Source organism: Ursus americanus, chromosome 14 (assembly GCF_024610735.1).
Source record: "Ursus americanus isolate L20-20 chromosome 14, mUrsAme1.1.p, whole genome shotgun sequence".
Lineage (NCBI taxonomy): Eukaryota > Metazoa > Chordata > Mammalia > Carnivora > Ursidae > Ursus > Ursus americanus.
In genome coordinates this window covers 21272838-21285591 of record NC_142140.1, presented here as the reverse complement: position 1 = coordinate 21285591, position 12754 = coordinate 21272838, and the positions used below count along the sequence as shown (strand labels likewise).

At 37.4% G+C, this 12754-nt stretch overlaps 1 protein-coding gene across 2 annotated transcripts in view; it reads right to left on the bottom strand.

Annotated features, from left to right (window-relative positions):
* Positions 1 to 12754, bottom strand: part of MDFIC2 (MyoD family inhibitor domain containing 2) — a 103598-nt gene that overhangs the window by 39471 nt on the left and 51373 nt on the right. The window contains exon 3 of one of the 2 annotated variants that reach the window (XM_087866640.1): positions 5192 to 5230. The exons of the other annotated variant lie outside the window; for it this stretch is intronic. Coding sequence (XP_087722766.1) covers positions 5192 to 5230 — 39 coding nt within the window. The remainder of the gene's footprint in view (positions 1 to 5191; positions 5231 to 12754) is intronic. 2 annotated transcript variants of the gene reach the window in all.

Below are 12754 nucleotides of genomic sequence, written 5' to 3'. Positions count from 1 at the left end.
ACATTACTCTAGTACCAAAACCAGACAGGGCGCTATAAGAAAAGAAAACTATAGATCTATATTCCTGGTGAGTACAGATGCAAAAATCCCCAATAAAATATTAGCATACCAAATTGAACAATTTATTGGAAACATCATGCACCATGATCAGGTGGTATTTATTTCAGGGATGCAAAGATGGTTGAATATCTGCAAGTCAACCAACCTGATACACCACATTAACAAGACAAAGGGTAAAAATCATATGATCATCTCAATAGATGCAAAAAAAGCATTTGGCAAAATTCAACATAATTTTTGATAAAAATTCTCAGCAAAGTGGATGTAGGAAGAATGTACCTCAACATAATAAAGGCCATATAAGACAAACCCGCAGCTAACATTACACACAATGGTGAAAAGCTGAAAGCTTTTCCTGAGTTCAGGAACAGGACAGAAAGTCTCACTCTCACCACTTCTATTTGGCATAGTATTGGAAGTCCTAATCACGGTAATTAGAAAAGAAAAACAAATGAAAGATCCAGATTGGAAAAGAAGTAAAACTGTCATAATTTGCAGATTACATGATATGATATTAAAAAAAACCCTAAAGAACTCATCAAAAAACCATTAGAACTAACAAATTCAGTGAAGTTGCAGAATATAAAATCAATACACAGAAATCTATTATGTTTCTATCACTATTAACAAACTATCATAAATTAAGAAAATAATTCCATTTATAATTACATCAGAAAGAATTAAATACCTAGGAATAAATTGAACCAAGGAGGTAAAAGACCTATACTATGAAAATTATAAGATATTGGTGAAAGAAATTAAGGATGACACAAATAAATGGAAAGATATTCCATGCTCATGGATTGGAAGAATTAATATTGTAAAATGTCCGTACTATCCAAAACAGTCTACACATTCAATGCAATCCTTATCAAAATATTGATTTCTTTTTCACAGAACTAGAACCAGTAGTCCTAAAATTTGTATGGAATCACAAGAGACCCCAAATGGCCAAAGCAATCTTGAGAAAGAACAAAGCTGGGGAATTATGCTCCTTCATTTCAAACTGTACTACAGAGCAATTATAATCAAAACAGTATTATGGTGTGGGCATGAAAACGGACACATCGATCAATGGAACAGAAGAGAGCCCAGAAATAAACCCATACTTACATAATCAATTCATTTACAACAAAGGAGGCAAAGGGGGAAGAGAGAGTTTCCTCAGTATGTGGTACTGGGAAAACTGGAGAGCTACATGCAAATGAGTGAAACTGAACCGCTTTTTTATCTTATGTACAAAAATAAACTAAAATCTATTAAAGATTCACATGTAAGTCCTGGACCTATGAAGTTTCCTAGAAAAAAAACATAGGCAGTAAGCTCTTTGACATCAATCTGGGTGACATTTTTTGGATCTGTCTCCCAATGCAAGGACAAGAAAAGCAAGAGTAAAGCAGTGGGTCTATGTCAAAGTAAAAAGCTTTTGCACAGCAAAGAAAGCCATTAACAAAATGAAAAGGCAACCTACTGAATAGAAGGGGACATTTGCAAATGATATGCCCAACGAAGGGTTAACATCCAAAATATATAAAGAACTCCTATAATTCAATATCAAAAGAACAAACAATCCAATTTAAAAATGGACAGAGGACCTGAACAGACATTTTTCCAAAGAAGACTTACAGATGGCCAATAGGCACCTGAAAAGATGCTCACCATCACTAACCATCAAGGAAATGCAGAGCAAAACTGCAACGAGATACCACTTCACACCTGTCGGAATGGCTAGTATCAAAAAAACACAAAATAATAAATGTTGGCAAGGATGTGGAGGAAAGGGAACCCTTGTGTACTGCTAAGAATATAAATTGGTACAGCCACACAGGAAAACAGTATGGAAGTTCCTTAAAAAATTAAAAGTAGAACAGTTATACAATCCAGCACTTCTTTTGTATGTATTTATCCAATGAACATGAAAACACTAATTTGAAAATATATGTGCTCCCCTGTGTTCATCACAGCGTTATTGACAATAGCCAAGATGTGGAAGCAACCTAAATATCCATCAGTAGATGAATGGATACAGAAGATGTGGTGTATATACGCACGTGGAGACATACATACACACTGGGATATTACTCGGTCATAAAAAAGATGAAATTTTGCCATTTGCAACAACATGGATGGACCCAGAAGGCATTGTGTTATATGAAATAAGTCAGAGAAAGACAACCACCATATGATTTTAATTATATATGGAATTTACAAACCAAACCAACAAACAAAAAACAGAAACAGGTTCATGGATCCAGAGAACAAACTGATGCCAGAGGGGAGGAGGTAACAGGATGGACAAAATCGGTGAAAGGGGTTAAGAGGTACAATTTTCCAGTGATAAAACAAGTAAGACCTGAGAATGAGATGTACAGCATAGGGAATATAGTAAAAAATATTGTAACAGTTTTGTATGCTGACAGATGGTAACTAGACTTACTTGGTGACCCTTTTGTAATGGATATAAATATAGAATCACTGTGTTGCACATCTGAAACTGATACAGTGTCGTATGGCACTTATCCTTCAATAAAAAATAAAAAATAAAAATATTAAAAAATTGAAACCATCCGCCCACAGAAGTATACAATGTTATTGGTACAGTTTGCTATGATTGTATTTAACTGCAGTATCTGTCTCTTCCTCTACATTTTCTATACCCTATCAGAGGAGAAGAGGCCCTCTTCCTTTTAAAGTGGAACACATGTATCAGGGAATTGCATCCCCATGTCCTCACCATCCACAAGACTTATCTTTGTCCACCATTGTCCCCTTACTCTGTATTTTGAGTTTCACCCTACTGCCTCCTTCCTCCCTTTGCATGTATGCTTACATGTACCATAGCCCCAAATCCTTCTTGCATTAATTTTTCCACCATTTCCTCAGAGAAGTCCTTAACACCTCCTACTTCATTATTCACTCATTCCTTAATCCCTCACAATTGACTTCCATCCCCATTTAAACGAAACTCATCTTTCAAAGCTCATGTGATGCTGCATGCTGAATGTATAAACAAGTGAATACATGACTTTCTCCTCGCCAAATCAATGATCTTTAATCAGTTTTCCTCCTCTTTGATACATGGTTAGTCGGGCCCATGCCTCCATCCCTGTTGTCTTTAACAGAATTCCGGTTCTTCTCTTATTCTGATGTTTCTCGTATGATGCTTGACGGACCACTTTTTTGGAAGCGGTGTTCCACTTGTTTATGTGTTGTGGTGGAGGACAAGTTTAGGGTTCAGATCAAGTCCCTGATATTTCATAGCTGTTAAGACTTAAGATAAAGTGCCCGTTTCTTCATCCATAGTAAGGAGGTGATAATAGTGTTGTTCTAAAGGTTGATGTTATGATTAATGCCTTTGTAAAGACAGGAAGTGCTCCTTTAATGTTAGTCAGTATTTGCATTCCAGTGGCTATAAGCTCCCCATGGACAGTCTCCATGCCTTTTTTTCCCTCCTATTTTTCTGGTCCTCAAAACCAGCAGTGTTGAGCTTGGGGTCCTCGAAAACTATTAGTTGTGAATGAGTGAGCGAATGCATTGTTCCCCTTCTCCTAATGGATGTTCTTTCCCAAAGCGTTGGTTTCAGTTTCCTTCACCCTTCCCTTGCTGATCTCATGTAATCCCTCAGGACCTTTGGACCTCATTCATTTTTTCCAACCATCGTCATGTAGATCACCACCAAATCTAAACTGAAATCAGACTCAGTTCATTATGACCCCAGATCCAGATTTCCTATCTTTAAGATAACACCCAAAAGAACATCCTCAGGACATCTCTTGGTACCTTAAATCCCTATGTGTAGAAAAGAACAAGTCTTCTTTCCTTCTCTCATTATTCATTCATATAGATTCATTATATATTTACAATTATATATATTTATTTCTTTATTATACATGTTCATTTAGGATAGCCTCCTATATAAAAATATATGCCTAACCTGTATCTTTAATTTATATATACATATACACATATAAAATATAGGTATCATGTATTTGTAATAACCTCCAAAGAATTCTACCTGCAAAATATTATTCATCCTAATTTGTACCTCAAGTTATTAGCTACCTGCCCCATTGAAACCAAAAACAAGAATACTGTTAATTTTTAAGAGACCAGACTCCTTAGCCTGCTAGCAATTTGACTGTTGTTTTAATAGAAAACTTTCTTTTATGGAAACAATATTAATTATGCTAGTAACAAGTAGATACAGTTTTATTATTTTTAAAAAAAGCAACACGGAAGTGTAAAATTAAAAGCAAAATCCCCACTCCACCACTGATGTTTGCTTCATTCTTACTATTCTTTACAGAGATGATTCCTATTATCAGTTCGGGATAACTCTTTTACAGACATTTTATCTACATTACTGAACACATGCATGTTTGATTTTTATTTTATGTAAGTGCACGTTACTGTATTTATTAATGTGAAGTTGGAATTTTCCCCTTATTAATATGTCTTGGAGAAGTGCCCAATTAGATCTGCCTTTTGCTTGAGACCTACTGCCTAGTATTGCCTCATAGAGAAGCACCCTATTTACACAGATCTTACTGATGAATCCTTAAAAGCTACCTTGCTATTTATTTCCCATCCCTCTCAGATGCGTAACCTTTTAACTGAATGAGGAAACACATTTCACACTGTTCTCTGTTGGCCTCTTTGTGCAGGCTATTCTTGCTGTGCCTTGCAGTGAAACTTCTACTGATCCTCCAAAACCCAGTTCAGACGTGAACTTACACAGGGAGTCCTCTACGCTAACTCCAGTTTAAAGTGACATCGTTAAGAGATTCCCCAATTTTGAAGACAGATACTGAGGTTTTTATACTCCCACAAGGCTCAACATAGTGTCCTATGTATGGTAGATTCTGAATGCACGTATCGCATAAACAAATACATGATTCTTAACTTTTTGTGAACCAACATGTATGCAGAGATAGGCTATAAGCACCTTCAAGGCAAAAACATATCTCAGCGTGCCTCGACTAATGCAGATATTTGATGACTTGCATGCCAGTGCTCTATCAGCTGTACTGTGGACGTGGACAACGATGGAGTTCTTCCCTTATTATGTTGTATCAAAAGTGCCCACCAGTCAGTATAGGAAGCTGTTATAGAGAAATAGGGATGAACCTACCAGGATCTCCAAGAGGATTTTGAGTGGAGCTGGATAATCCTAAAGGAAAAGAAATTAAAAAGGATTATTCCCATGGATATCCATTGTTTTGTTTGTTGTTGTTTTGCTTTGTTTTTGCGTTTCCAAAATCCTTTCCCCCTTTTTTTTCAGCAAAGAGAACCCCACTTTTGGGTGGATGACCTACTGTGTATAGCTTGAGTGGAATGGCCTTGCCCACTCTGCTCTGGGCACAGTGACACGGGAACCCACGTTCTCCATTGACCAGCCACAGCAGTTTGTTGTGGGATGGTTACGAGAGTCAGGTTGTACCAATGAGGATGTCCCCTGTGACTTGAGATAAGCATGCCGGAAGTAGAGGGTTCTCTGCTCTTTAGTGAGGTGGAAAGATAACGTAGGCTCGTGACTGACAGAAGCCCATTTTCCCGCCATGGGTAAAAAGTCTGAGAGGAAAGCCTAAATCAGGGCCAAACGGCCGAGGAAAAAAAGGTATAGACAGGACACTTAATTCATCATTTGGATTTCTTGATTTACTTACTCCTGAAGCTGGTCTACTCCTGGACATCCCGGATAAGTTAAGTGAGTCTCCAAATTCTCTCTACCTAAGCTAGTTGAATTTGTATGCCTTATAATGGAGAGAGACTCAGAAAATGATATAGAAGGTTTAATTAATTTTAAATATTTTTTCTGACTCTATTTTCTTCCCATCTCTTTTTAGAGGATGTATGGTGATGAAATTCTCTAAATTTAATTGTTTAGTCTCTGCTTTCTAACTCCCAAAATGTTCACAGAATGGAAATGTTTAATTTTGTGAAGGTATGCCAAAAATGATCTACAAAAATGGCTTAAAATTGGAGGCTGGATCTTATGCTAAAATGACTGGTTAGAAATCAAGAAACTGAAATGTGGTTTCTGCTGACCTGGTCTTTTATCAGTTTTATTCAATTTACAACAGTGAGAAGAGGGGACGGAAACTTATGTATCTTGACTACCTACTCAATTCCACTATTTCATGAAATTTACGCCTTTCATGTAAACATTGTTATCCTGATTCGAAAATATTTTTTAAAGAGCCAAATGATTTCCAGAGTTCCAGTCTTGCCCAGTGTCCCCTCGCTGGTTAAGTTTAATAGATTTAAGATTAGAATCCAGTTGGGTCTGACCCCTAACTGTCCTTTTCCACCATCGAGAAGGCCATAAAATTATGATGGATGTTGACTCTGTTCTCTGTTCTTAAAGCACATTTCCAACTTTTAGTCAACTGTCTTGACATTCATGGCTTCGTATTATTGTTTTGGGGAAATAGCAGTCATTTTAGGGGGTGAAGTATATAGCTCTAGAAAGAGTACAAGATTTGAAATTGGGGACATGAATTCTAGTCCTGTGATTTTTCCACTACAGGGCACTGTGATTATGTGGTTCAATCTTTCTAAATCTTGGTTTCCTCTTCCGTCAAGTAAAAGATAAGGGCCAATCATCTCTCAAGTCTATGTCAGCAACTTTCTACTGGTAAATGCCTCCCTAGAATGCTGTACTTCTCCCACTAGAGATCGGGTCAGTCGATGATTTGCTAGATGCCTTAATGTCTATGTTCAACTTGGTGTTTCCCAACAGTGAGCCCGGGGTATGGCAAATAGTAGATGATCAATAAGTATTTGTTGAATAAATAGATGAGGGAATGAAGTCTATTCACTTTTGTGTACAGAACACTACTTTTTATTTTGATTTTCCCCCCAGTTGACCAAAAGAGTGATATTTGAAATCCTGCCAATTTTGCGGGTGAGAGGTAAAAAGAGGTTAGTGATAGATTTGAGTACTACAGTGTGCTATGCATCAGCACAGATTTTAAAGAGGACTTTATTTTAATTCAAAGCTCAATGTAAGTCAAGAGCTAACTCAATTTTTTAAAATAAAAGACCTACTTTAAAGTGTAAAATGGTCATTTTAAGTGGCCATTGTAATTCAGCTTTTAAGGCTTGGTAACGTAGCCATCCTGGTGAACCTTCTGTGTGAATGAAGCCTTCCTTAATCGGCTTTTCCTATATTATTTCATCCTGGGAAAGAAAAGCAGTAGCTAAGCCAGAAGCAAGCAGGATAACAGAAAAAGGAGTCTGTGGCCAAAGCAACAGAATTACTTTTTTTTTTTTATTCTTTCACTTGTGTTTGTGAAGGAGAAGGAAGGAACATAATTTTTTGTCTTTGTTTAGACATTGAACAATACAAATCACAAGAACATATATTTTTGACATACTATTTTTTTGGTGTTCTTTGGAATTTGGACCCTAATTAAAAAATATGTGTTTCCTAGCCCTTCTTACTGTGAAAATCCTTGGCAATATAAACAGATGCACTGGTTGGCTTTTAATTCTGACACCAGACTGTCTGAAATAATAGCTCGAAGAAAGTGTGAATTCTTTCATTCCTCAAGCTTTAATTATAAGTACTTAATTTGTTTGTCTTTCTATTGCTGACTGTCATACCAATCTGGTTTATCTTTCATCTGGCTAAACATGGTGCACCTCACAAGCCCCTCATTTTGAAAAGTTTATTCTGCATGGGAAGATGGAAATAAGCTAGAAGTTTGAGTTATTTTCATCCTCCAGGGCGCCTCACTGTAATTTAACAATTAAGATATTAAGTGGTGTTCTAAAAATTTCAGTAATATAGGCCTGGAAGATGACAGAATTAGGATCTTGATAAGCAGTTTGGAAACACTGAGTATTTCTCATAAAAGTTTGAAAAATGAGCCAAGTTAATAGCTTGCTAACTCATCTTGACCTTTCACAGCCAAAGATGTTCTTCATTTTTGTGTGTGTCCGCCATTTTTTACACTTCGAAACCAATTTGCTGTCCTAACGTTTTTAGCCACGGGACTGACTGTCCGGGCATTGGCTGCTGTCATTAGGTGAGGTACCACTTGGCACATTAGCGGAAAAAGTCCTCAGTTGCTGGGAGTGGGGGTGTTTTGGAAATATTGCTCGGTCTGATCTTCCTGAATACTGTCATATTCCACTTTTAAAACTTGACTGCGGAGAGATGTGTTTTTGTTTTCTGAAGGCAAAAATAAAATCCAAGCAAGGCAAATCACTGCTGGAACGCATGATAAATATAATGAAGAAAGGCTCATGCTCTTCATCTAATTGGTTTCTTTCCAGGTCTTTCTCTGTATGTACATTTGCATTGTGAGATACTTCCCCCCATTATTGCAGAGCCTAATATGAAAGAGGTTTATATCCCCTTTGTAAATATGATAGAAAGAATGAATATGACGAAATGTATTAGGGATTACAAAGCCCTTTATATTTATTATTTCAGTCCCTATAGCAATCCTCTAAGTAATTATTATTATTATCGTCCTCATTTCAGAGATGAGGAAATTGAGATTTAGTGGGGCTAACATATCGAAGTTCCCAGAGCCAGGAAGCTGTGGTGGCTGGGGTTTGAACCCAGGAAGGACCAGGATATTTAATCACTTCCCTGCTGCTGCTGGACAGTAAGATACCAAATGCTTTATGCACATGACCCCATTTAATCCTTCCTAAAAACTGTCAACGTGGGGAGCACGTACCCATTTTACAGATGGAAAAACTGAAATTTTGCCAAAGTCATTTGCCCCAGCTTACTCAGTTCATAAGTAGTGGCAATGGGCTTGGAACTGAAGTTTGCTTGATTCCAATAACCTGGTGCTCAAAACCTTCATTCTAAACTGCATGGTAACATTTATTAAGGGCTTTAGAGCTTTATTACCTAAATCGAGTAGATGGCACCAAAAAAAAAAAAAAATCCTTCAGTGTGCAGTGACTGACTAAGGTAAGATGCCGGTAAGACTTGAAAGAAGGGTAAGAGCCAATGATGTGTATTCTTGTTTTGGCCATTTTTCTAACAGTGATGAAGAAAGAGTGTTGAGGGCGATGTTTCTCCTTTATACCCCTGAAGAGAAGGTAACATCTCTTCAGGAACGGTGGGAAAAATACCTGGGGACACTCTCTTGCTCTTTTTGTATCAATGTCTACGTTTTACCCCCCCCCCCATAAACAGAAAATTTGTTTATGTGGAATTAGAGTTTTGAGGATATGAAATTTCAGTATCCCTTGGGTTCCATGACCACGCTTTGGGGCAATAACTTGGACAGCAACGACAGCTTCTAAGTTGTTTCCTGTTTTTCTTGGTCTCATTGCAATCCTTGTCAGAGCTTCCCTCCTTCACTGCTGGTGCATTAGTAATGCAAAATGAAATTCATTGTGCCCATTATATCTGTTAAATGGTTTCCATTTTAACTTGAGAAAAATGTATTGACGTTCATGTGTTTGGCATGGAAAATGTGTATATCTATCGAAGATAGCAACTTGTCTGTTGGAATTACAGTGCATTATGTATAATGCTGCTTTTAGCTGTGCATGTACATTTCCTGGAATCTTATTGTGTCAGAGCTTGGAAAGTTTACACAAGCATTGGTAATCTAATTTTTGTCTGGTGGGTGGCTGTGGAAATATGGAGTATTTGAAAAAGCAAATGTCTTGGCCATCTGTGCCAGGGAGTGGTTTGGTGGCTGGGGTGTCTAGTCAGGTGGGGTAAAAAGCATCCATCAAAAATAAAGGTTTTAAAAACCTTGCCCCGGGCCTCACCTCAATATTAATTTGCCCGGGAGCAGAAAGATAAAACAGTTATCGTGACATGGTTTTTAGCACGTTTGTGGTTATTATTTTTAGGAGTTCTAATTGTAAGGTTGAGGAATCTGTTTTATCTTTCTCCTGCCTCTTAATGACAATCCTTCTCCAGACTACATTGCTTTCTATGTCTTTTGTCTTCTGCAGACACGAGTCTTTGGCTCATGAGCATCTTGTTAAGGGCCGTTGAGGATTAGGGGCTGTGACACAATTTTCTTGCTGAGTCTTTTTATTGGGGATTTTTCAGTTGGTTTGTCTTGGAGGTCTTTGAAATGTCTCCTATCAAGCAACGATTTTCATTTTTCTTTGTTCTCCTCAAAATCGGGGTTGTATTTTGCTCCACTATTCCTGGGGTCTAGGTAATGAATTGTGTTATTTAATAGGCAAGTGTGAAATTTTCTGTGCAGCGGCTGTACTGAGCTCTGCGTCTCAGAGTTGCTTAAATCCTACTCACTGCACCGCTGCTGAACTGTGATGTAGTTTTGTTTTTTAGCTTTAAGTGCATTTCAGTCATCCCTCTAAAGCAGGGTTTCTTAACTTCAGCGCTATTGTCACTTGATGCTGGATAATTCTTTGTTGTGGGAGACTGCCCTGTGCTCTGTGGGCTGTGGAGCGCTGGCCTCTACCTACCAGAGCCCAGGAACACCTTCCCCCAGTGTCTCCAAGTATTCCTAATGTCCCCGGGGTGGGGGGTGAAATCACCCCATTGGAGAATCATTGATCTAAAGCAAGGTTGAAAGACAAGGCTGGCATGATGTAAAGGAATTTCCATAAAAAGCACTGAACTCAAGCAATGCAATGACAATGCTGAGAGAGCTTTGTATCTTGGAGGATATGTGGAGGAACTGTATCACACATCCCTGGAGAAAATACTGTAATAATTGTCTATAGTTTCTTAGACCGAGTAACAGAGGAGGTAAGGGTCACCTTTTAACTGCTTTGCTTCTGATCTGCTAATTATCTCCTCACCCCGTGATGCCTTTTATCTCTCCTCTGTGCTACTTGACTCACATAAGGAAGATTCTAATTCTTCTCAGATTTTCCACCTTAACTACTTTTCTACCCTAACCTCCCTGCTCTTCGGTTTCCCCCCCTGGTTTTCTTTGGCTCAAATGGGAACATGGTGCCCATTTATTTCTTTAATCCACTTCACCACCTAATAATACACCTCTTTGGAGGACGAATTTTAACAAGATGCTTTCTACTCTGTGATGCACTCCAGTAGAGAATTAACGTTTAGCACCTTCTGTTCCCCCTGAAAAGCTGGGATGCCACTGACCACTGCAGTGTCGACTTACACACTCAACTTTCATTTAACTTTTTCTCAGTGCCTCCTTGAGTGTTACAGCTGTTAAATTTCATGGCAATCTCATGGGCCTGTCAAAAGGGCATCTATGTGCTCCTGAAATAGCAATTAAGATAACATGGAAACGAATGAAGTAATCAAACTCATCTGATAGTCATATCAAGATGATTCTTTATTTTTTTAAATGCTGTGAAAGCTGGCGAGGTATGCTAACAAACCTATTTGATCAATATATGGGATGTAAAAAGACAAGATTGACTGATGAATAAAATGAAACTGACACAAACAGGCTGGCAGCCAGCTGCAAGTCTCTTTAGGGCAAATGCAATTAACTTAGAATAATAGACTCAAAGTTGATGGTTAGAAATGCATTTTTATTAACAATCACAGCCTGAATCATTATGCTCTTATGAATAAGATGCTACTTATATTTTGTGCATGTGTGTGCATGCATATATAAATACACATACATATGTCTCTGTACGTATATATCCATGCCTCTCACATTCCTATGTGCTCTGCTTACCATTTGGGTAGAAAAGTTGATTTTTAGAATAATGTACTTTAAAAAAGAAATTCATTCATAAATTGTCTCCAGGTCTATAAATTCCGAATATTCTCCCAAATTACATATATAAAAATCATGCTACTTATCTGGTGCTATTAGACATAAAGCCAGTGAGCCCTGGTCCCAGAACTGCTGGTCCTTTGGGGATTTGGAATTGCAATCAGGGATTTACAGATTTCATTTTGAAGAGGAGAAGTCATTACTAGAAACCTAAGCTCATTTCCTCTCCTTTAATAGCTATTTTAAATCATTCATTTAGAAAATACATTAACTATTTAGGGTACTTGCAATGCGTTTCTCTTGGCATTAGGTCTGTATTTTTATAAGAGTTTTTTTTTTTTCTAAAATTATTTCAAAAGAAGAAGAGAATTAGGAAAAAAAAAAAGACCAAATGACATTTTGGTGACATAAAATTACTTTTGCATAACATTTTCCTCTCACCGCTTAAGAGGAAGCAACTTAAAACTTGAACAAAATATTACAATATTATTAGCAGACTCTTTTAATGCCATGGAGAAGAAGAAAGGTGGGTGACCTTTAGGAAATTACAAACTGGACCTCAACTATGCTTAAGAAATACCATATGGTTGGCAGCCTCTTTAAGTGAATTTGTTAGTAACTGAAATAGAAAACAGTTTTCGTTCTGTACTAATACTCAATATTGATTTCAACCTTAACTAACAATCGGGTAATAAAAGGACAAACGATTACAGTAGAGAATAAGTAACTTTGATTTCTACAAAGAATTCTGAATATGGAGTCTTGCATAACACTGCAAACTGCTTTATATATATATATATTTTTCAAATGCAAAATAAAGCTCCCTGAGTTATGAAATTGCTATTCTTCAAAAGGACATCATGAAGGTTGACAATTTAAAATGTACTCTTCCTGTCACCCTCCGATTTTTTTAAATGTCTGCTGCTGGTGTTAAAAACAATCTCCACGGAGAGGGCTGCCATTGCCAATTTAGGACCCTGGCTTTGTTATTAGCGTAGGCATATTAGATCATCCTCTTGCTCTTC